We start from the raw sequence: 23,411 nt of genomic DNA, 5'->3' as shown, positions 1-23,411 counted from the left end.
GCGAAGGCCTTTCGAGCGGGTGCCTTTTTCTCCTTTTTCTTTGAGACCTTTTGAACGTGACCTGCCTCAGAGATGGGGGCGCGTGGCGGGGCATCGTGGCCCCTCAAGCGACAGGGCGTCCGGCCGAGTCTGCCGTCGCTCTGCCTTTTCTCGAGGTTCCCCCTGCACTGGAGCCCGGCCGCGGAGGGGTGCAAATGCCAGGGCTGGGGGGGGGGGTCGCGGCCGGGTCGCAGTGGTGAGCGAGGCCCCCAGGCCCCCAGGCGGAGCCTGCGCAGCGGCCTCTGTGCGGAGACGTGTGCACAGGACGGGCGCTGTCCCCGCTCTGTGCGCTGCCGTCTCCAGGGGCGTCGAGAAGGTCTTCAGACGGCAGGTGTGTGTCTCCAGACACCCTTTCTGTGTGCTTTTCGGAGCTGGCTGGTGGTCTGGTTTCCGGTGTGTCTTGCTGCTCCCTGGCAGGGTCCCTTGTGGCGAGGTGCCCCGGAAAAGTCCCGGCCGGCTTGTGTGGCCCTCGTGCTTGCTGTCGGTGGGAACAGCGGGGAAGGCAGCTGAGTCGTTTCTAGGACGTCTCCCAGGCGGAGCGGCCTGCCGTCCGGGTGGGCGCCCTCTCCTGCCCCGGCCTCTGCCTGTGGTTCCTCCGACTCCGCTGTCAGCATTTTCTAGGGTCGCCCCCCGATCGGAAGGCAGCGTTCTGGCCCCCGAGTCGCAGTGACTTGTGGTGTCACGTCTTTTCTGGCGGGAACCTTTTTTCAGACGTCTCAGGTGCCCCCGTCCCTTCGCCCCCAGCCTGCGTCCTGTTGCGGCCCTCAGTGGAAGGAGCCGTGGGGGCGCCGTGGGAGTCGGGCCCGCTGGGGCGGGGGGCAAGGCCGTGGCCGGTTCGGAGCGCGCCTGCGTGTTGTCGTGCTGCCCTCACGCGGCCTGGCCTTTCTGTCTCCTGCGCAGCGCGGTTCCCGGGCGGCGGCAGAACACCATCGTGGTGAAGGTGCCGGGGCAAGAGGACAGCCACAACGAGGACGGGGAGAGCGGCTCTGAGGCCAGCGACTCCGTCTCCAGCTGCGGACAGCCCGGCAGCCAGAGCATCGGCAACAACGTCACGCTCATCACCCTGAACTCGGAAGGTGCGCCTGCCAGCTCCCGTCCCTGGCGCCCACGGTAACGGGGCCGCGCGGGGGGTCGGCGCCCTGACCCCCGCGTGGCTCAGGGGTCCGCTGTCCTCTTCCTCTGCGTCGCAGAAGAGTGGTGTCTGTTTGCTGTTTTCAAAAGGTCGTAAAACACCACAATGGTGGAGAAGGTGGGGATGGCCCGAAACGCTGTGCGCGCAGAGGCCTCTCTCAACCTGCCGGCCGCTTCTGGGTGAACACACGCGCTGCACCTAGGGTTTCACGGGGGACGCAGACGCAGGGCTTGTTTTCGATCGCCTTGGCGTATTCCGTCAGGTTCTGGAGGCCTCCTGGTGACGGCAGCTGGCAGTTGATGGGTAGCGGTCGGCTCCCTTCTCTGACCACAGCCGTGCCCCGTGTCTCTGACGGGAGCCCCGGGCAGACTCAGGCTACTGCCCGTCCAGGCGGCCTGGGGGGCGGCCAGCGGTGCCCTTCAGAGGATTCCTTTCAGGACTAAGGTGATGGTTCCCAGGCAGACCTCACGGCCGCGCAGAGGGAGGCGGGAACTCAGACAGACAGGTCACCGTGTCCCGGGGGCCTCAGACCTGTAGGAACTGGGAGAACTGCTGAGGCGTCTCTGCTTCTGTGTCTGAGTCCTTGATTTCTCCCCCAAAACACGGTGTAGACGGTTCGTGCTCGGAAGCCTCGCTACCGTATCCAGAACATTGAAAGGGCTGTGTCCCTCAAAATTTCGTTCCCTCTAGCCGAAGGTGCTGGGATCGAGGTGTCACGTGGGACACAGAGAAAAGGGAGTCGGGAACTTTACAAACAAATCGAGCTCCCACTGACACGCCGTAAACTGGACCTTTCTGCAGCACACGTGCCAGTGGGCTCCAGCACCTGCGCAGAGTGGGCAGCCAGCTCTGCTGTCCCGCCTGCATTTTCATGCCCAGAAAGATCCCATGGCAGTCCCTTGGGGTGCTCCAGCCCTGGCCACCGCTGACCTGAGTGCTGGCGGTGGGCGCTTCATAGGCCCGAAGGCTTAGTGCTGTCCTCTTCGTGGCTCTCCTGTCCCGTTCCTGGCTGCTGGTGGCCCGTCTTGTCCACCACCTGAGGATGGACATGGGTTGTTGCCACGTGGTGATGGCAGGGCTTCTCTGAAGCCTGGTGTGTGGCCTGTGTGTGGCTGTGTGGCTTTCCCTTTTCTTGGGCTGACACCCAGGAGTGGGATTGCTGGGTCAGGGCACCTGGTCTTTTGACTCATTCAGTTTGCGGAAAAGAGAGAGGCTTCTGGTCTCATCTTCAGTGGATTTTGAATGAAAACGACATTTGCAAGGATTGCAGAGAAAGCCAGTTGTTTTATTGTCTTTCCAGGTGGATTCGGGGCAGATACCCACATGGGTCCGATGCCCTATTTCAGGCCTAACTTCTCCGGTTTAAGTTGCATCGGCCCGGAAGGATGGCGTGGGATGGTCTGGGGCGTGTCTGGGGCTGTCGTAAAAGCAAGACCCTCTCTGTCACATGTCCGTTTCTTATTGGGACGTGATTAACGTGACATTTACTTCAGACTGAAGATTGACCCTGCTGTGGACACACACCCGGGAGTCAGATTTTGAGCTTCCTAGTGTTCCCGTCTGACTTTCTGGGTGTGTGTGTGGGGCGGGGGGGGCCTGGGCGGCGTGGTTGACCTTCGGCAGTTGGCGCGGTGGCGGTGAGGTGGAGCAGAGACGGCCGGGGTGCTGCACTGGGTGCTACGCGGGTCCACGTGGCAGGGGGCTAATCCGTCAGTGTCCCTCGTGGCCCCAGGATGCCGTCCCCCGCTGAGCATCCCGGGAGATTTATGAGGCCATGAGAGCAGATTAGGATTCGCCTGCCGTCCTCCCCAGGCCGGAGCAGCTGGCCCACCGGGCGGGCGTCGGTCGTGCGTGCAGAGAAGCGGGATGACCGTGCAGGCGCCGAGGGCCCAGAGGTGCGCGTGGACACGTGCTCTCGTCTTCTTATGGAGGCATCTCCGGGCCTGACCTCAGAGCAGCACAGGCTTCCAGATGGTTGTTTCTTAAGAATTCCGGATGCCCTGCACACGTGGGCACCCTGTCCTGGCAGCTTTGGCATCAGTTTTTCCACTGCAGAGGTGCCGGGCCATGTACCCCGAGTTTCGTTTCGGCGCCTCCGCCGTCGCGGTGCGAGCTGCCTTTGACCAGAGAGACGCGCTGACTGTGGAGGCAGCCGGCAGGAAGCCGAGGCCTGCCCTCGCCCTTCTCGTCCCCGGCAGCTGGGTCTCGGTGTCCCCGTGGCTCTGGAAAGTGCTGTGCATGTGTGGGGTGCCGCTGTCCAAAGATGGGGCCGGCCCACTAGCCAGAGAATCACGTTGACGAAGTGGGTCCAGGACGGGGCTGTTCATTAAGGACGAGGTGTAGTCAGACTCTGGTTTTCCTGTTGGCCGCAGCGAGCAGCAGCTTCATGTGGGATCCCGATTCCCAGACCAGGGATTGACCCTGGGCCACACGGGTGAGAGCAGCCAATCCTAACCACTAGACCACCAGGGAGCTCTCTAGTTAGAGTCTTAGTAAGGAGTTTAAACTCCTGTTGTCCGTGCCGTTGATAGTTCTTCCGAAACTTGGCTAATCCGGCATGTGATGTGCCTGGAGTTGCCTCCACCAGGAACGTGCTTCAGTTACCACTGAATTGTTGTCAGAAACCAGCCTTGTGGACGTTGCAGAGCCCCCAGTCAGGGAAGTGGTGTGTACGCGTGTCTGTGACGTGGTCAGCTGGGCGGTGGGGAATGAAGGAGGGCCTGGGAGGGGAGGCTGCGATGCTTTGGAGCGGCTGGCGACCCTCTGGCCTGCACAGGGTGCACAGGTCCATGGGCTCGAGGTTTGCCCTTCGCTCTGGGTCTGGCTTCCTCGGTCCCCAAGGTGCAGGGAGGCAGTGTGGTCCTGGCTCGTGGGAGGCGCTGAGTCGACACTGGCTTGTCTTTGCCCCATGCGGTCTCCTCCGTACTTGGAAGAAAGGGACAGCCGAGCCTAGGCTAGCGGACGAGTCACGGTGTGCAAAGGGATATGTGCCGTCGTGTGTGTGTGTGTGCAGTGTGTGTGCATGTATGCAGTGTGTGTCACCACCCGGGCCGTGTGCCTGTGCGCGCACATGCATGCAGTGTGTGCGCGCGTGCCTGTGTGCGTGTATGCAGCGTGTGTGTCACCGCCTGGGACATGTGCCGATGTTATGTGCGTGTATGCAGTGTGTGTGCATGTATGTATCGTGTGTGTCAGTACCCGGGATGTGGGCCTGTGTGCGCATGCGCTTGTATGCAGTGTATGCTTGTGTGAATGTATGCAGCGTGTGCATGTGTGTGCGTGCCTGTGTGTGCCCGCATGCAGTGTGCGCTGCGCACGTGTGTGGACATATACAGTGTGTGGGGCACTGCCCGGGGCGTGTGCCTGTGTGTGTGTGCTTTGTACGTGTGTGCTTGTGTGCACATGTGTGCATGTGTGTAGTGTGTGCGCGCGCACGTGTGCTGGTCAGTGAGTGGGTGAGGAGCCGTGAGACCAGCTGACCCTGAGAACGTGGTCACCTTTTCTTCTTGGTGCTTTGCTCCTGTTCCTTTCATTTTCCTGCAAGAAGCGTAGAGCCTCAGAACAAGTGTTTGTCTTCGGAACAACTTTAATCGTAAAAAACCTCAAGTGACTGCGGAAGGCTTTTCTCTGAATAGGTATTTCAGAAGTGACCGTTAATTTATTTAAATATGTAAATGATTGGACTGGAAAGCAAGTTTATTTTCTTATAATCCAACTGGTAGTTTTAAAATAAAGCTGCTAGAATCTTTCTATTGTTTCTGATGCCAAAACTGAACCAAGCTATTTTAGTAAAATAAATATGCCCTTTCTGAATTGTCGGAAGGCAGATTTCTCGGATTTCTCAAATATTTATGTGGGCAGGTGCAGAATTCATGTTTCTTGTTCCTGAGAAAAGCCACAAGGGGCTTGGACAGCGTTGGTGGTGAGGTTGCAAGCCGCTGCCCGCTCTCCTTGAGCTGGCCTTGCTGGCCATGTGCTGTCTGTGGAGGCGGGACAGGGGTGGCCTTCTCCTCCCCCCCCCCCCACCCCCCGGCTCACTTCCTGGCCTGCAGGTGAAGGGCGGTTCTTCCAGTCTGTCTGGTGTAATTAAGCCTGTGATTCTAGGTTCACTGAGGGTTTAGCTCCTGAGTATTAAACCCAGTGCCAGACACGGAGTTGCCTAGTGTTTGCAGAAAAATTAACAAACTCCCCGGAAGCTGGAGCCTCTTGAGCATTCCCGCCCTGGCGTTGAGACAGCACCTCTGGCCGGCCCTTCCCGCCCACCTTTAGATCGTGTGTCCACGTGGCTTTTCTGCAGGCGAGTGAAGGGATGTCGGGGAAAGGCGTGTGTCTGAGGCGCGTGCCGCCGCCGCCCTTCTAAACCATCCCTGCCCCGAGCTCGCGCTCTCCTCGCTCATCTCTTAGTCTGGGTTCCGAAACTTAGATGTGTGTTTGTTTTCTGCCCTTAACGACAGCCAGGAGCCCAGCCTCCCCGGCCCAGTGGTGACGGGATCACCCGGCCTCGCCTGGCGTTTGAGGACGTCACGTGGTTCAGGAGACGGGCAGTGACCATGGGCGCGTGGCGGGCAGGGCCTGCGGGTCACAGCCGGGCTGGCCTCTGGGCTCTGGTGCAGACCTTCCGCGAAGCCAGACCAGGCCGGCTGTCGTTCATGGAGCCTCATTTGTACTCAGAGGCCAGCATGTAAATATCAGGACATTTCGGAACAGACCTCACGAGAAATCTTGAAACCGTGATGACCGTGGCCGGGACGTGACTTAAAGGCCCGCTGGCCCAGGACTCTTGGCAGGGAGTTTCCTCCTGCTGAAGGGTGAGGCTGTTTGTGAACCTGATGTTTGTTCGACAGCCGTTAAGCCCTTTCACACACTGGGTCAGTCCTGCAGCCCCCGGGAGCTCGGGGCACACGGGCCGCTCGGTCAGGGTGTAGCCAGGAAGCCGGGGACTTCAGCCCGGGCGGAGCCGCAGAGGCCGCGCCCGGGAGACGGGGGTCTGTCCTCCCTGCCTGGCGGGAGGCAGAGACCGCCGGGCCCCGGGCCTTCGCTGGGGGGGGGGGGGGGGCGGGGCCGGGGCCGGGCAGCGAGCTGAGCCGACCCCCTGTCTTGCAGAGGACTACCCCAACGGCACGTGGCTGGGGGACGAGAACAACCCCGAGATGCGTGTGCGCTGCGCCATCATCCCCTCCGACATGCTGCACATCAGCACCAACTGCCGCACGGCCGAGAAGATGGCCCTCACGCTGCTGGACTACCTGTTCCACCGCGAGGTGCAGGCCGTGTCCAACCTGTCGGGCCAGGGCAAGCACGGCAAGAAGCAGCTCGACCCCCTCACCATCTACGGCATCCGCTGTGAGTGCTGCCACCCGGCCGGCCCCCGCGGGAAGGCTCCCCAGGGCCGGGCGTGCCTGGCCTGCGCGTCGCCGCGCGGGGGCTCCGGTCGCCGCGGTCGCCAGCCCGGCAGGGCTGTCGGAGGGGCCGCCTCCCCGAGGAAAGGCTGCCGGGGCCCCGGGACCCTGGCCTCCCCTGTCCCAGGGCCGCCCTGGTGGAGGGAGGGCGGGACAGCTGGGCATCTGGGCTGACCTCGCCCTGGTGTCCTGACCTGAGTCCCCCGTGAGGCCAGGAGGTGGCCCGTGCTGGAGTCTGACACCCGGAGGCGACTGACCGCTGCATGCTCTGGGGGCCACCTGGTTTCCGGGCTGCGGAGGCCAAGCGCAGCCCCGGTGCGTCTTGGTGGAGGCCGGCCGGCCGGCCAGCCTGCCGGCATCCTTACAGGGCAGGAATTCCTGACACAAAGAACACACACTTGCTGTTTTTGTCACATGTGTCTTGCAGAGGGGCTGAGGCTGTGGGGGGGATGGGGGGGTTTCGTGGGTCTCAGCGGTCCGTGCTGGGGCCCAGCCTGGGGTTGGGGGCGCCGAGGTGCCAGCCTGAGAGCCGGGAAGAAGCTGTGGTCCGTGTGGGCTGCCGGTGGGAAGTGGAGGCCAGGGGCCTGGCTCATGGGCCACCCTGCAGAGGCCCGAGCGCAGCCACAGGCTCTTTTCACCTGCGCCCGGGCTCCCCTGTGGGGGACTGGCTCGGTGGCAAGTGATGGCACCCCCGGTGCCCGCGCTTGAAGGGTGACCGTTTCTGTTGTTCCCCCAGTCACGGTCAAGGCAGGACCTTCACTTTAGGAAGTAAAGGAACCTATCCGCCGTGGCTGTGGTTTTCATTCCCTCTGGCGGATGAGCCCCATGCCACCTCAGGGGCGCGAGATGAGAGTCTGCGCCTTGTGTGCTGTCTCTTCTTCCTCCCACGGCGCCTCCCACCCTCCGTGGCCCGTCGGAGAGCTGGGAGCCTGGCCTTCGGGTTGGAAGCGCCAGTGTCCATGCTGGGTGTTCAGGGGCCGGGGAGGCAGCCAGCAGTGACAGGAGTCCGCTCAGACCCTTGGGGGGCCCGGCAGCATCTGGGAGCCGCTCCCGGGCATCTCTGGGGGTGGTGGGGGCCGTCGGGAGGCCCACGTGGCTTGTACGAGGATGGGATGGGACAGATGGGACCCTGTGGCAGCAGCCAGGACGGGCCCTGTGGGGGACGGGGCGAGCAGCGCACACCTCCCCCGTCCCCAGAGTGACCCGGGCTGGGCGCCCACTGCTGTCGGGCAGAGCGCAGCCTCCTGGGCTTGATGTGGAGTGCCGGCAGGCCTGGGTCTTTGCTTTTTTTTTTTTTTGGCTTTTTAACCCCCCCTTCCCCCCCTCCCCCGCATATGGAGGTTCCCAGACTAGGGATCTAACCGGAGCTGCAGCTGCCGGTCTACACCACAGCCACAACAACGTGGGATCTGTGCCGCATCTGTGACCTACACCACAGCTCACGGCAACGCCGGATCCTTAGCCCACTGAGTGAGGCCAGGGATCGAACCCACATCCTCACGGATGCTGGTCGGATTCACTTCCATGGAGCCGTGACAGGCGGCTCCAGGCCTGGATCTTAGGGCTGGTCCTCACTCCTGACGGATGTGGAGCTGAGGGAGGAACCTCGCTTCATGAGGGTTTCTTAGGAGCCTCAGCCGCCCGGAGCTGCAGCGCCTCAGCGAGTGTGGGCTCTCCGTGAGATCGGAGTGGTCTCTCCGTCGCTCGTCCCGAGAGCTTCCCTCCTTCCGCGCAGCTGAGCTGCCGGAGGAGATGGGCAGTCCAAGAAAGAGGCGGCTGCTGGCGGCTGGGGGTCTGCCCTGAGCTCTCTGCCCACCCACCGAGCCCACCCGCAGCTTCCGCAGCTCCAGTGGGGGCGTCTGTGCCGGCGGCTCCTTCGGGAGTTTTCTCGGCAGCCAGCGTGGGGGCGTTGGCCGTCCAGTTGGAGTTTTGAGTTGCTGTTGGAAGGAAGTTTGTAATCGGATGTTTTAGAAGAATTTGAAAATGGGTAACATGGACCTGTAAGAATGTATGTTTTCCCTCCAGAGGACGTGAGCCAGGTTTTGAACTGGCAAGTTGGTTTTACAAAGTTGAAGTTAAGTTGTGATGGTTCTGCTCATTTTTCGTGCCCTGCGCATCCCTCCAAGTCGTGCAGGCAGCGTGTGGCCTCGCCGGTGTCCGGGGGCCCTGGGAAGGTGCTGCGCTTGAGTGGGAGGCGCGAGGGGCGGGGTGGTGGCGGCGTCTGCCCTGGGGCACGTGCCCAGGGAGGTGGCTGGGGACCTCGTCTTGCTCACATGGGCTCCTCCACAGCTGCGGGTGGTAGTGGGCCCCGGTAACGGCCCCGCGGTAGCCTGTGCTTCTGCCGGGCGGGTTCCCCTGTAACCACAGCGGCAGGCGCTCTCTCATCACAGGGGGTGGTGGTCACCGGCCGCGAGTTTGGGTGCCCACTGCACCTTGAGCCGTACCCAGCGTGTCCCACCCCTCGGTAGGTAGCGAGAACAGCTCCGATGGTCTCGGAGGTGGCCTGAGAGCCAGCAGCGTCCCCTCACCAGTTCCCTTTCCTCGGGGAGGCACATGGGGCCGATGGGCGCGGCTTCCTCTTTCCGGCCCCGTCATTCCAGCCCCTGCTTTCCCCGACGTCTGTTCATTAGGATTCAGAAATCCTGGTGGCTGTTCTGCTTGGAGGCAAAGATGGCTTCGCCTGTGTTCACAGGAAGTCAAGACTTCGCAAGACAAAGGACATTTTGCTTTAACACAGGATTTAAGGAGACCGATGCTTTCTCTGTTTTGATTGTTTCCAGGGTCTCTGGTCTCCGAAGAGCAGAGTTGGGGGATTGGGCGTCCGTTTATCTCTCAAGAGTTTCCAAACTTGGTGCTCTTAGTAGTCAAAACAGGAAGTTTTCCAGCTTAATCTTTTTATTATTAAATTTTTGAATTTCATCCATTTATTTTCCCGTTAATCAGTAAAGTTTCATAACCAGCTGGAGAGGAGGTCACCCCATTGAAAGGCCTTTCTAGTGGTTCCCACGTTCCTGCTCTTCACTTTCTGGGGATTCAGCACAGGGAAGAGGTGACGTGGTCCAGGGAGCGGTGGGCAGGCTGGCAGGCTGGCAGGCTGGCAGGCAGGGGTCTCCATCTGCCGCCCGCCCTTGGCAGCCTCCCTGAGCGGGTTCCTCCCTGGCGGTAAGGGGCCTCGGACGCCGCGTCCCGCACCGTGAGCTTGCAGTGACGTGGGGGTGAGAGCGCGGTGCCCCGCTGAGCGCAGGACAGACGGCCGGAAGGCTGCAGTGGAGGCGTGGCAGGGGCACTGGGGGTGCGGGCTCTCCGGGGACGAAGGCTGCTCTGCCCTTGGGAGTTTGGTTCTGACAGAGGAGGCGGGTTCAGTGCGCCTAGGCTCGAGGGGCCGCGGGGAGCCGGCCTTGGCGTTCAGGCGGCGAAAGCCTAAGCGTCTGTCCTGCGCCCGACCTTCCAGGCACTTGGCAGGTGTGAGCAGCACGAAGCGGCCGTGTGGGCAGCGCGGAGTTGACACGGATAAGCAGTGCCGCCGCCGCAGTGCAGGAGGCCGCGGGCGGGGTGGGGGGCCCGGGGCAGGTGGGCAGGTTGAGGGCGGATGACTAGGTCCCGTGGGGGCCAAGGCGTGAGGGGAGTGGAGGGGCCGCCTGGCAGGGACCCTGCGGAGCGGGCTGGGGTCCGACGCGGGACCGCGCCTCTGCTCTGGGCGGTCAGGACCTTGGCGCCTGTAAGAACCAGGGGGCAGCGTGGGGCCCCCACCTCTGGCTCGCCGCCGCTTGCCTGGTGTGGGGAGTGTGTCCGACGGCGGAAAGTTAAAGCAAGTGGCCTCGCACCCGACGCCCGGCCTCGGCTCACGCGGCCCCTCGGCCCTCTGCTCGCAGGTCACCTCTTCTATAAATTCGGCATCACGGAGTCGGACTGGTACCGCATCAAACAGAGCATCGACTCCAAGTGCCGGACGGCCTGGCGGCGGAAACAGCGAGGCCAGAGCCTGGCCGTCAAGAGCTTCTCCAGGAGAACCCCGTCCTCGTCCTCCTACGGCGCCTCGGGTAGGTGCGGGCGGGGGCTCCCGGGAAGCGTCTCGCCGGAGGGCACCCTGGGCTCGGCGCGGGAGGGGCTGCGTCAGGACCACCGAGGGCGCTGCCCTGAGCGCGGAGCCTGCCGGTGCCTCCCTGTCCTTGTCGCCATTTGCTCGGAGGCCACAGGCGAGTTGGGGTGAGTGCTGGGGGGTGATGCTCAGCTGCACGATGACGGGACCTGGGGCTTTCTTTCCACCCCTGAGCGGAGGGAGGGCTTGTTTTTCCTGGCGAAGTTCACCAGGAGTGGCAGTAAGTCTGGCCTTGCTTGTCGCCCAAGATGGCTCAAAATATTTGAACAGAAGCGTCTTCAAGCTCCTGCAGCAGCTCCCCTGGCCACGGCCCTCAGAACGAGCCGTCACTGGGTTGGGCTGGGATGCGGAGCCAGCAGCAGGCAGTGCGGCTGGAACCCTTGTCCTGGAGGCACTTAGGCGACAGACCAGGTCCCCTGGAGTGCGTGTGGGGCTGTGCGCTTTCCGAGCCAGACCCCAGCCGCGCGTTTCCCGTGTGGTTTCGCCCATCGTCAGGTACTTGGCCAGAACTTGCAGCGGCTCCTGCGGATCAGAGGTGCCCGGCTCCCTCTCCTGGGCTCAGTGCGTGGCCTGCTCGACGTCCCTCTGTGGGGAGGTGGCCCTCCTGTCACCTGGATCCTGCACGGGAGCAAGGCTGTCGTCGGGTCGCTAGGCGGCTTGTCCAGGAGCGGGTGGGCCATGTGGTCATTAGCGGCAGCCTGGGGACCAGGCGCCAGCGTCATCCCCGGGGCCATGGGGCTTGTCCCAGTGGATGAGGCAGAGCCATGGAGCTCTGTCCAGATGCTCCCTCCAGGCAGTGAGCCCCAAGCGGGCTGGACCACGTCGGGGTCAAGTCGGGGCTGGGCCACTGGGCTGCCACCTCGAGTCTGCTTCCTGGGGACTCGGGTGGCCTTTCCCCTGGGTTTAAGCTCTGTCCCAGTTGGGTGACGTCATTATTTATCTTTCCTCTCCTTGTTTTGTTTCTCTTCCACTTATTAGAGTTTCTTTCAGGGGAAGACAGGAATTCAGTTTAATGACAGTTGCGTGTCTTCAGTTCCTTTGTTTCTTTGTAAACATGTCAGCGTTTCTAAGAGGCTGTGTGTTGGAGCAGCTCCTGCGGCCCTGGGCCTCTGGCTCGTGAGGAACCACGAGGGCGGCTCCGTGTCTCAGGCGTGTCACTGGGACGGGGCTCCGTGCAGAGCCCGTCAGCCGCCCCCAGGGGGCTGTGGAAGGTCCCCCGTGGCTTGCGAGAGGGGCTCCCCAGAGCAGGCCACACGTGTGTCCCCTGCTCAGAGGACGGGGACCCTTGCACCACGTGGCCGCCTCCTGCTGGGTCTCTCTGCTCAGGGGTCAGGGTGGGGGGTGGGGGGCTCCAGCGCGGCTTTTCAGGAAGCTCGTGAGGAGGTGGGCTCGGCACCAGGGCAGCCCTTGGCCTTGGCGCTGTGTGTCCGAGGACGAATGGGGCACGTTCTGGCTGTGAGACGGGCCGGGGCTGCTCTCCAGGCCTCGGGAAGCCCGCAGGAGGTCCCTTCTTGGGCCCTGCGGCGCAAGCAGGAATTCATTCTGCTGTTACCCAGCTTGTTTTGAAGTGCGTTGCTGTGTAACTTTCTGTTGATTTAATGTTTCTCTCTTTGAACGTCCCTCCTGCATCCTCGGCTAAACTCGGTGGCACTGCGTGGGAGAGGCCTGGGGGGCTCCTGGGATGTGGCCTCTTTGCATCCTTGTGGCTGAACACATTGAGTCTGTGTTTAAGGCTCTTCTGGTGACAGACATAATCCAGGAACACATTAATTTGGAATTGGTAGTAGTTCCCCCTGGGGTTGTCTTGTTTACTTTTGAATTATCAGCAGACAAAAGAGGAATTTCCAAGTCAGTGCTATAAGGGAGATTCTGAGCCCAGGCCAGTGTATTTAAAGCTGAGTTAGCACTGCCAACTTTCGAACACAAACCATAAAATCACTCATTTCAAGGGATTTTTAAAAAATCAGTTTATTAAAACACTTGTGTCTCACGCTCCTGTCTGGCCACACCGCATAAACGTTCGTATGTGCTAGGGTGTGAGGTGGCTGCGTTTGGTCGTGTGAGACGCCCGAGGCACTGCTCCCCGCGGGTCACGGGGTGGGGGCCACGCAGGGCCCAGTGCTCTAGGGTCGCAGAGGAGCAGCTCCTGACGCTGCGCCGCCCGCCGGGCGTGCATGGCCGGCTCTCTGGCCCTGGGGGGAGGGGGCTTTGAGGGGCCGCCTCTGTGTGTCACTCTGCCAGGGGCTGCGGCCGTCCCTCCGCTGGAGCCCTTGGCTCCGGCCGCTCGCCGTGGCGTTTAGGGCATCCTTGATCACGAGCAGGTGGCTGAGGCTGGGGTTTTGCCCTGACTTTGATGGCAGCATTAACACTTCACTGTGGTGACGATGCTTTTTTTTTTTTTTTGTCTTTTTTGGGGCCGCACCCATGGTTTATGGAGGTTCCCAGGCTAGGGGTCTCATTGGAGCTACAGCTGCTGGTCTGCACCACAGCCACAGCCACGCGGGATCCGAGCCACGTCTGCAACCTACACCACAGCTCATGGCAGCGCCGGATCCTTAGCCCACTGAGTGAGACCAGGGATGGAACCCGCAACCTCATGGTTCCGAGTCAGATGTGTTAACCACTGAGCCGCAGCGGGGACTTCGTGACAGTGCTTTCTAAAAGGCGCTCACTGGGACCTGGAGTTCCCGCTGTGGCGCACCCGCAGCAGTGGCATCTCTGCAGCACCAGGGCGCAGGTTGGATCCTCTGCTTGGCACAGTGGGTTGAAGGAGCCGGTGTTGCCCCAGCTGTGGTGTCGTTCACAATTGCAGCTCTAATCTGACCCCCTGGCCTGGGAATTCCGTATGCTGAGGGTGTGGCCAAAAAAGAAAAGAAAAAAAAAAGGCACCGAGTGAGACCTCTGCCTTAGCATTTTGATGCCCGCCCCGCAGCTGTTCAAAATACGTGGGAAGTCTCTGCGTCGGCAGTGAGGCACTTTCTGTCTGTCTTCCCTCTCTTCCAGCGGAACCAGCGTTCCACTGGTCACAGAATTTTGTCCTAATGTCACGTTTCTACCTTTAGAAGTTTTTTGGTTAATCCATTCTTTGCAATAAAAATATGGATATACGTTGAAAATTAAGACTTTCCCCCAAGTCCTTAACATCATACGTGTTTAAGAAAATTCTTCCTATCGAGATAGCGTTGTAGCTGAAATTAACATACAACACGTGGAAACAGGCGTGTCTCATTTCGGATTAAATGTAGCAAGTAAACTTTTGTGGGAAATGGACCTTTAAGGGAGTGGGGCTTTTTTTGCTGGTTGTCTCCTCCATGGACAGATGCTGCTTTTCTCTGGTCTGAGACGTAGTATCACCTTGGTTCCCATTTTGCACTTTTGTCCCTGTGTCTGGGGGGCTTGGGTGTGTGTGAGTGGGTGGGAATCGTCAGAATTTGTGGGCAGCCGTCCACGTGCTGGGGGGAAGGCCCTGCTTCCTCCCCCGGGGGGGGGGGGGGGCAGGAGGACAGTGGGGGGGTGAGTGCGGCCGGCCGGGCTGACTGCTCAGGACCTCAGGCTGTGCGCCTCTCCCCACAGAGACCCTGATGAGCACGCCGCCCCCCGCCAGCGAGCTGCAGCAGCCCCCGCCGCAGGCCCTGCACTACGCCCTGGCCAACGCCCAGCAGGTCCAGATCCACCAGATCGGCGAGGACGGACAGGTCCAAGTAGTATGTACCTTCTCGCCAGTCCGCCTCCGCGGCGGGGTGGGGTGGGGGTGGGGGGGCCACGACCAGCTTTCCCGGCGTTTCCGGACCCCGCTGACCCGCCCAGGGTGAGCTCGCAGGGCCACGTCCCAGATGTCCCTGCCGGCCCTGCGCGGCTCCCCTGCCTGGGGCTGTGCCCCATGGCCTCTGTCCGGCCGTTTGCCCATCCCTGCCTCTAGCTGGTCCTCCTGGGAAATGAACAGGCCATGGGTGTCTTCTCAGTCCAGAAGCACAGGCACCTCACTGTGGGGCAACACCTTGGTTCTGGGCCAGCGGAGAAAGCTGGGGGCCTTGGTCACCGTGGGAGCCCCCAGCCGGCCTTGCCCACCTCGGGCACTGCGGGCCCAGGCGGGAGTTCCTCCGGCCCCGCGTGGGTCCCGTGGCCGAGGAGGGTGGGGGGCTCCCCCTGGAGACCTGCCTCCCAGCCCAGGGGCCTGGGCCCGAAGCTGCCCCGGGCCGCTGTCTGAGAAGGGGGCGTCCAGGGAGCGCTGAGCCCACTCCCAGAGGTTCTTCTGCCAGGGAGGTGGAGCCGCTGTCAGCAGGGAGGTCTTTGCTCAAGTGACAGTCACAGCGGCGGCGGGGGCTCCTGCCTCGTGAGGGAGGAAGGTCTTTGGAAGAGTTCCAGGTGCGAGGAGCTTTGATGCAGGCTTTACACAGACGCAGGAGAGTGAAAGCTCTGGAAACCTCTACAGCAGTGCATTTTAAGATCCGTGTGGCGAGGGCGGACCTTTGAATAAGTGGTGCCCGTGCGTATCGTTGAGCTCAGCCGGGGTTTCCGGGAGTTACTTGGCTGTGCGCACACGTCCCTGCATTTTCGGTGGAATCTTTGGTCTTTGGAACCACGTTTATTACTGTTTATTTCCGCGGTTTAAACGGTCGGGGAGGAGCTGCCAGACCTGTTTTCCATGTGGACGTGGACACCACAGCCACCGAGTCTCCTTGTCACAGGCTGCGTAGCCTCCAGCCCCCCGGGGCATCCGGAGGCTCTGCCCATTAGTCCATGAGGTTTCTGGTCCCTCTGAGTTGATAATACGATTTTTTTTTTTTTTTAATTTTAGGGCTGCACCCGCAGCATATGGAGGCTCCCAGGCTAGGGGTCAAATTGGAGCTAGACCTGCCCGCCTATACCACAGCCACAGCCACGCCAGATCCACGCCGCATCTGTGATCTTCAACACAGCTCACAACAACCCCACGTCCTTAACCCGCTGAGCGAGGCCAGGGATCGAACCCGCAACCTCATGGTTCCTAGTCAGGTTCATTTTTGCTGTGCCCCGACGGGAGCTCTGATGGTATGCTTTTTTTGTTTGTTTGTTTTAGGGCCACATCCATAGCATATGGAAGTTCCCAGGCTAGGGGTTGAATTGGAGCTGCAGCTGCCAGCCTACCCCCCAGCCACAGCAACACGGGCTCCCCGCTGCTTTGGCACCCTACACTGCAGAAGACCACTGCAGCTCGTGGCAGCGCTGGGTCCTCAACCCACTGAGCGAGGCCAGGGATCGAACCTCATCCTCATGGATGCTAGTTGGTTTCGTGACCCGCTGAGCCAGCGGGGGAACTCTCTTCCCTCCCAAGAGTTTTCTTTTTCAGTGTCCTTTCCACATGCACATTTGCTTGTTTCGCCACAGTTGAAGCTTTACCCAGGGTTTCCTAGCCCCCTGTCCCCTCAGGAGTCACTGCAGTGTCGTAGCCTTAGAGTGTCCCTCAGGAGTTGCTCACGCCACGCCCGTGCCCCCTGGGACTGGCGGTCGGGCCGCGGGGAGGCCTTCCTTGTGAGCCCGGCTCTGAGTCCCGTCTGATGCTCCTTCCCTGCCGTCCTCTTCTCTGCGGATCCCGCAGGGCCACCTCCACATCGCCCAGGTGCCGCAGGGAGAGCAGGTGCAGATCACGCAGGACAGTGAGGTGAGTCTGGCCACCCGCCCACCCCCCGCCCACGGCCCCCGCGTGCACCTGGCCTTGTCCAGTGGGGTGGACAGCCAGGCGTCCCCGCCAGGGGCACAGACTCGGCCCAGCCCGCCCTCCGAGCCTGTGCGTCCCTGCTGTGCACGGCCCCCGCTGCGGTTCTTGGTGGAGACTTGCTCCTGGCCGGGCTGCCCGCGGAACGCCCCTGCCCCCCCCGCCCCCCCCGCTTCGCGTCGGAGATGGAGGCCTGTGCTCCCAGCACAGCTCCAGCCCGGAGGGGCCGGGGAGCACGTGCGGTGGGCCTGCCCCCGCGGCCGTGGCCTCACCTGTTCTCGTCTCCAAGAGCCTGGCTCTGTGAGCCCGGTGCCCCTGCCCACCTAGAGGGAGGTGAGGATGCTGGTGAGAGCGGGACCAGGCCCTGTGAGGGTCGGAGCAGCCCTCGTGGCTCTGCCCAGCTCCCCGGTGTCCTCGTTGGTGTCACTCTTCCTTCGGGGTCGGGGAGGGGGGAGGCATGGGGTGTCCTCCTGCAGCACAGCGGGCACGTGCCAGTGGCTGTGAGGATTGGCCTGTGAAGGGCAGGGGGACCTTCAGATGGGGAAGGTCCGTGGGTCATGGCGCTGATGCTCTGAGCTCCAGGCAGTGGCCGTCCAGTGTTTCCTGCACTGGGTCCTGGGCTGGGTCCTGGCCCCACCCCCGGAAGTGTGGGTGGAGCTAAGGACCCTGCACCTGCCGCCGCCCTGGGGGTCTCAGGAACGGGTCAGTGTCCTGTTACCCTCCTGAGTCGGCAGAGAGCCTCTCTGGAGAGCCCTCTGGGGAAGCCCCAGGCTAGTCCAGGTGCCCAATGGCCCCTCGCAGTCTGGCCACTTCCTGGGCTGCTTTCCTTAGATAGGTGACGGCAGTGCTAGACCCTGGGCTGTGGTGGGGCTGGGGTGGTCGTGAGTAGTGGCCGAGCGCCGTGCTGTGTGGGTGGCCTGTGGGCTGCACGGCTGCGGGAAGGCAGGAGTGAGGGGCCCTGGTGGCGCAGGGCAATGGCTGCCCTGGGGGAGCAGGTAAGGAGAAAGCCCCACCCGCTTTGGACCCCCAGCCCCGCAGTCAGAGGGAAGAGGCCGAGCAGGTTCTGGGGGACTGGGGGATGTGCTGAGTGAGCCCCCCAAGTGGTCAGATGAGGGGATTCACTCACATGGCCAGGCGGGTGGACCGGGCGGCGCAGAGGAGCAGCGCACGGGGGCGAGGAGGTCCTGGGAGACGTGAGCAGGCCTCGTTGTGCATCACGTGGGGCCGGCAGGTGTGTGTGTGTGTCTGTGTGCTCGTGTGGTTGGGTACATGCACGCATGTGCACACGTGAGCTCACACAGAGCAGCAGGTTGTACGTGGGTGCAGAAGTGGGGGGGTGGGGCCCCCAAGTTACACTCTCCCTTGGGGGCAGGGAAGTGTCCCTTCGCAGGGCGCGCACATCCAACCAGAATGTCACGCTTCCTGGGGGCCACTTGAGAGGAAGGACAGTTAATGCGGTAGGCAGAGGAGAAAGCAGCACACGTCCGCTTGCATATTGTTTTTGCTAAAAAACATCGTTACAATACTTCCTGAATTTCAATTTTTATTGCCAGTTTCGCCCTTTTCTCAGTTTTCGTAACCGAACCCTCCTCTATGTAATTCAGTGTTCTTTGCCTCCGCTAGGAGTTGAACGCACAGAATTAGGAGAAACTGCTGATGGTATAATGATTACTCTGTAGTAAGTTACAATATGCAATTAGTCTTCTTATCGCAGTAAGACCCTACCTTTTTCATTTAAGAATTAGGTAGTTGTTTTATCAGAACGCAGGTATCTGTAAAGAGACATTTAGCAGCGCCTGCCAGACTGGAGACTGCTGTTATTGTTCTTAAACAGGTGAAAATGACTTTCCAGCTGGGAGGTCCCAGTAGGCTTGCGGTCTGCCTAAGTGCGTCGTGTCCCGTCGACCTGCTTGTGACGACGCCCTGGATTGTATCAGTGTGGGAGGCGGGGAGCGGGCCGAGGGACTCAGGACCTTCCTACATAGCTTCTGATTCTTCTTCTGAGTCTACAATGGCTTCAATGTAGAACGTTGGGGAAAAAATGACATTTTCATTTGGGGTCAGGGTAGGGGGATGGGCACCGTGTTTGGGGTTTTTTTTAATTGATTTGGTTTGGGGTATTTTTGTTGTTTTACAAGAAAAAAAAAAAATAGCTGTGAGCCCAGCTCAAGTCTTTTGGGTTTTGGCCACAAGCGATCCCGTGTTTGCAGCGCGCGTGTGCTCCGGTGGTCCTCACGCGGGCATGGGGGTGCGCCTGCCGCGGTCACACTGCGCCTTGGTCTTGTCCTGACGGCTCCTTCTCTCCTCCGTGCTGCAGGGCAATCTACAGATCCACCACGTGGGACAAGACGGACAGGTAAGGGCTCACCTGCGCCGCCCAGACCTGCTCACCGTGGCGGGGCCCAGGCGGGGCCGTGGGGAGGCGCAGCAGCCGCGGAAGCCCCGGCACGGGGACGCGGCGCGGACAGCGGGCTCCGGGCTCTGCGCTGAGCCGTCTGAAGGGGCAGGTTCTGCTCGCGTGCGCGGCTGTCAGGTGCCAGCCGCCGCCTTTCTTCTTGGGCCGAGAGAGAGAGACATGAAAGCCAGGCGGAGCTCACCTGAAGTGAATCCTCCAGCAGGTGACGTGCCGACGGAGGCCACTTAGGGTGGGGTTTGCTTTCTGAGACGGAGCGGGGTTGCTGGTGGTCTCGAGGGTTTACGTTCTCGTGTCCTCGGAAGAGTTTCTGTTAAAGAGACACCGATGGCCTTTGGGTGATTACAGAGGGGAGGCTGGAGGGCCTTCCTCTTGTGAAAACACGCCAGCCGTGAGCACGGAGCGGACCTGCTCTCCAGCTGATAATCCGTGTTATTCTCAAAGCCAAGCGCGCGCTCCCCTCTGGAAAGTGCGTGCTGCTGTGCCCTCGCCAGGGCCTGCCGTCCACCTCAGGCCTGCCCGATGTGCGATGCGTCCCCGGACCGTCAGTCACACCCCGCAGGGGCCGCGTGGACGCTCAATTTAGACTGGAGGTTCTTAGGTGAAAGTTTCCTCTTAGCAGAGGCATGAGGTTTGAATCGGAGTCCTAGAGCAGCATTAATACATAGATACAGCTGCCTCGGAAAAGACCCGAAAGCCGAAGAAATGCGCGGTGTTTAAAGGGCCCACCCACGTGGCCTGAAACCCACATCGGGAATGTCGCGGTCTTGACCGCGGGCCTCGCGGAGGCAGCTTGGCGGTGGCGAAAGTCGTGCGCCGTGGTTATGACGGTCGCGTGTTGTTAAATGATTGCTGACCTGTTAGAACAGCCTCGGAAAGTCCTCCTGAATTTAAAAAGCTGAGCGTTTTGAAAATCTAGACTCACGCAGTTTCTGAGAAGTTGTGTGTTCTCTTCATCTCGTCTTGGGGGGTGCTTAAGAAAACAAAGCACAGACCTGAACATTTACCACCTCAGAAGCAGCCTGGTTTTGGGCGCGTGGCAGCTGCTGCTGGCTGACCTCAGGGTCCCCCTGGACGTTCCGGGGGCCCGCCCCGAGCAGGCGGCCAGTGGAGAGAGGGGCCGCGTCTTGAGCCACCACCGTCACCTCCATGGGCGTCACCCCCGAGTGGTCATCAGCTCCGAGGGGTCAGGGTGAGCTGTGCTGTGATCGGCCCTCTGCCCCTTGCTGTGGAGACTGAAGTGGCCGTGCCCCTCTGCCCAGCCCGTGACGCCGTGTTGCGGGGGGGGGGGGGGGACGAGAGCTCTGAAGTGTGGGAGAGGAGCCCACCGACGTGTGGGCTGCATCTGCTGGAACACGCGAACCTCGGTTGGCTCTCTCTCTGTATTGGGGAGGTTTTCAGCCACGTGGGCGCTTTGGGCCTCGTCCTGCTGCCTACCTTGTGGTTTACGAGATAGTTTAGTGCTGTTCCACCCGGGCGCGCGTATTGGTAGATTTGTATTTTCTTACAGCTGCGGCTCATGTCATCTCAGATGTGCGTGAACTGTGAGCGCAGACTGTGTCTGTCACAGGCCGGACGGTGTCGGGACACGTGTAAAGCCGAGAGAGGTGTGTGTCCTCGTAGAGCCCGTCTCCAGAATAGCATGTGTGACACGCGCACACGTGCACACACACACGCACCCGGCTCACGTGGTTCAGACAGGGTCCGGCCACACGGCAGCGCACCCACGTCCCTCTCCTCTCGTCCCCTGTGACAGAACTGCACCCGCATCAACCAAACAGCTTTGGCAGGAGTTCCCACTTTAGTGCAGTGGGTTAAGAATCAGCATTGCTGCAGTTGTGGCTTGGATTCCATCTCTGGCCCGGGAACTTCCATAGGTTGTGGGTGTGGCCCCCCAAAAAGTCTTTTTTTTTTTTTTTTGTCTCTTTGCTATTTCTTGGGCCGCTTCCGCGGCACATGGAGGTTCCCAGGCTAGGGGTCCAATCGGAGCTGCAGCCACCGGCCTACGCCAGAGCCACAGCAACGCGGGATCCGAGCCGCGTCTGCAACCTACACTACAGCTCACGGCAACGCCGGATCGTTAACCCACTGAGCAAGGGCAGGGACCGAACCCGCAACCTCATGGTTCCCAGTCGGATTCGTTAACCACTGCGCCACGACGGGAACTCCCCAAAAAGTCTTAATAAAAAAACCTAGCCTTGACATTCTGAAGGCTTTCGAGCCTCTGTTGACTCTTTTGGCATTTGTGTCCCACGTTATACTTTACTTAAATGTAAATTTTAGTAGCTTTCAAAATTTTTTCCATAAAATGAGGCCTCATAAACCCAGCTGGGAAAACCATCAGCCGGGCGGGGTGTATCCTCCTCTGCGGGCAGGACTTTGGGGGTGGCCGTGCCAAGTGCCTTTACCTGCAGCAGCTCAGCGGGTGCTGCCAGACGGGGCTTCCGGCCCCTTCTACTGCCTGTCACGCGGGGAGCACTGGCTCAGCCTTGGAGACAGCATCCACTGTGTCCCTTCACTTCTAAGGGGGACATTTCCTTGAGGAAAATAGGTGCCTGCTCTGCTGGCCAAAGTCCAGCTGGCGCAGCGCCGAGGTGGCTCAGGGAGCGAATCCTGATGGAAAAGCCTTCTTGCCCAGAAGCGGTGGGAGCGTGTTGTTGAAACCATACAGGGTCAGGCGTGGCGAGAGTTTGGTGTCGACTGGTTCTGAAAACTACCCTAGAAAAGTCGCAAACCACGTGCGGGTCTCAGGGAAGCTGAGTGTGACCCTTTGGCTGACCCCTGTCCCCTGCTGGCTCGGCCAGCCTGAGTGGGACCTGGGCCTTGGGATCTGCTGCCACCGGCTCCGTTCCTCAGGCACCTGGTGGTCCCCAGAGGCGGCTCGATAGATGGAGCAAGCAGGCCAGCCGGGGCCAGCGCCTGGCGCCAGGACGCATGGCTCACAGCCCCTGGGACTGTGACAGTGAGCAAGGCAGTTTCCGGCGTGGCAGATGACAGCCAGTGAGTGACAGTGGTATGTTAATCCAGGCCTGTCATTTGTCCTGGAGTTGTGATGAACAAGCCTGTTTGAGGTCAGACGAGGCCAGAGGCTGGACCAGATCTGGGCTGGGAAGGAGAGTAGCCTTGCTCAGAAGCCAGGCCAGGTGGTCACTTAGAGGCCCCTTTCCGGGACCCAGGGTGGTTGGAATGATGACGTCTGCGAGGGCTCGTAGCGGCTGAGGCCGAGTAGCTTCTCGGCAAGACCCCGAAGGCCCTCTGCGTCTCTGGACGCACTGCCCGTGGCCCTGAGCCCCGTGGCCAGGCCCACCTCAAGGGCTTGGACTCCAGGTACTCGAGGGAGGGGTGACAGGCCTTAAAATTAGAGAATCCCGCGTGGACCAGTTTCATCGTTTTCAGATGTGTGTTCAAAAGGTGGAGTAGTTTCAACACCGTTAGAGCCCGGGTCTGTCCCCTCTGTTCTCAGAGTACCCAGCGTGGTATCAGTTACCACTACGTGATGAATGAATATGCAGCAGTTGTGATTTCAAAGTAGCGTTAATTAATTGTAAGATGTGCAAGGTAATTGGAGGTATTTCAATGCACGTTGATTTGTAAGTCCTTTAAAAATATTTTTTTCAAGTCATTTAAAAATATGCTTTACTGGTGCTTTTAATCTTGAGTAGTTACCTAGAAACATATAGAGGAGTACTTGTCTAAAATTTAGGGCTCATTAAGCTGAAGAATTGTGACTTCTGAGCAATTCCCAGGGGTTGGTTGGTTTGTTTGTTTTGTCTTTTTGTCTTCTAGGGCCGCACCCAAGGCACATGGAGGTTCCCCGGTTAGGGGTTTAATCGGAGCTGTAGCCAGCGACCTGCACCACAGCTCACAGCAATGCTGGATCCTCAACCCACTGAGCGAGGCCAGGGATCGAACCCGCAACGTCATGGTTCCGAGTCAGATTCATGAAGCACTGCGCTACGACGGGAGCTCTGTATTTTCCGGGGGTTTTTCTGAGACCCAAGTGGTAGGATTTCTTCTGCACAAGGAGGGTTTGGCGACTTCTCTGGGCTTTTCTGTCTCTGTGTTTTTCGAGGGCGGACCTGCCATGCCATGGGGGGGTCGGGGGAGGAACTGCCAGGCGAATGGGCCAGCGGGGTCCCGCCTGGTGCTGGCCGGCAGAGCAGCTCAGGATTCTATTGTAGACACTGTCAGGGTAGCTGCTCTCTGTGGGAGAGGACCAGGGGCTCCCTGAACCAGGCCCGTTCTGGATTTCTGGCGTCGAGGGGCGGGCAGGAGGTGAGCCCTCTGGTGAGGCTACGCCTAGAAACTTTGTCATCAGAGAAATGGGGCGCAGAAAACACCCATCGGAGCGTTGCTCTCCTCTTCGGCCAGGCCCTGGCTTTGCCCACGTGGGCCGACAAGCACAGACATGTGTTCTCACGCTGCTGGCATCGTGGTCACAGGGCTGCACTGTCCCCGAAGGCTTGGGTGCTCCTCCCTCCCCCTCCAGTCCCCGGTGCTCCTGGCAGTCCATGGCTCCTGGCCGCATCCTCCTGCCGGTGCCTGTGTCGCAGGTGTGCTCCTGGCCGTGTCCAGGTCTGCCTCTTCTGTGGGGACCCTGGCATCGAACACATTGGCCCCACCTCGACTGCACC

At 60.7% G+C, this 23,411-nt stretch overlaps 1 protein-coding gene across 7 annotated transcripts in view; it reads left to right on the top strand.

Annotated features, from left to right (window-relative positions):
* Positions 1-23,411, top strand: part of BANP (BTG3 associated nuclear protein) — a 76,188-nt gene that overhangs the window by 44,351 nt on the left and 8,426 nt on the right. For 4 of the 7 annotated variants that reach the window (XM_047792518.1, XM_047792515.1, XM_047792521.1 and 1 more), the window contains 6 exons: positions 940-1,115; positions 6,275-6,514; positions 10,443-10,610; positions 14,243-14,373; positions 16,239-16,310; positions 18,682-18,720. In XM_047792518.1, the coding sequence (XP_047648474.1) occupies positions 940-1,115; positions 6,275-6,514; positions 10,443-10,610; positions 14,243-14,373; positions 16,239-16,310; positions 18,682-18,720 (826 nt within the window). The remainder of the gene's footprint in view (positions 1-939; positions 1,116-6,274; positions 6,515-10,442; positions 10,611-14,242; positions 14,374-16,238; positions 16,311-18,681; positions 18,721-23,411) is intronic. The other 3 variants (XM_047792519.1, XM_047792516.1, XM_047792522.1) reach the window with 1 other exon arrangement.

Source organism: Phacochoerus africanus, chromosome 8 (assembly GCF_016906955.1).
Source record: "Phacochoerus africanus isolate WHEZ1 chromosome 8, ROS_Pafr_v1, whole genome shotgun sequence".
Classification (NCBI taxonomy): Eukaryota; Metazoa; Chordata; class Mammalia; order Artiodactyla; family Suidae; genus Phacochoerus; species Phacochoerus africanus.
This window is presented reverse-complemented; position numbering and strand designations above follow the sequence as displayed.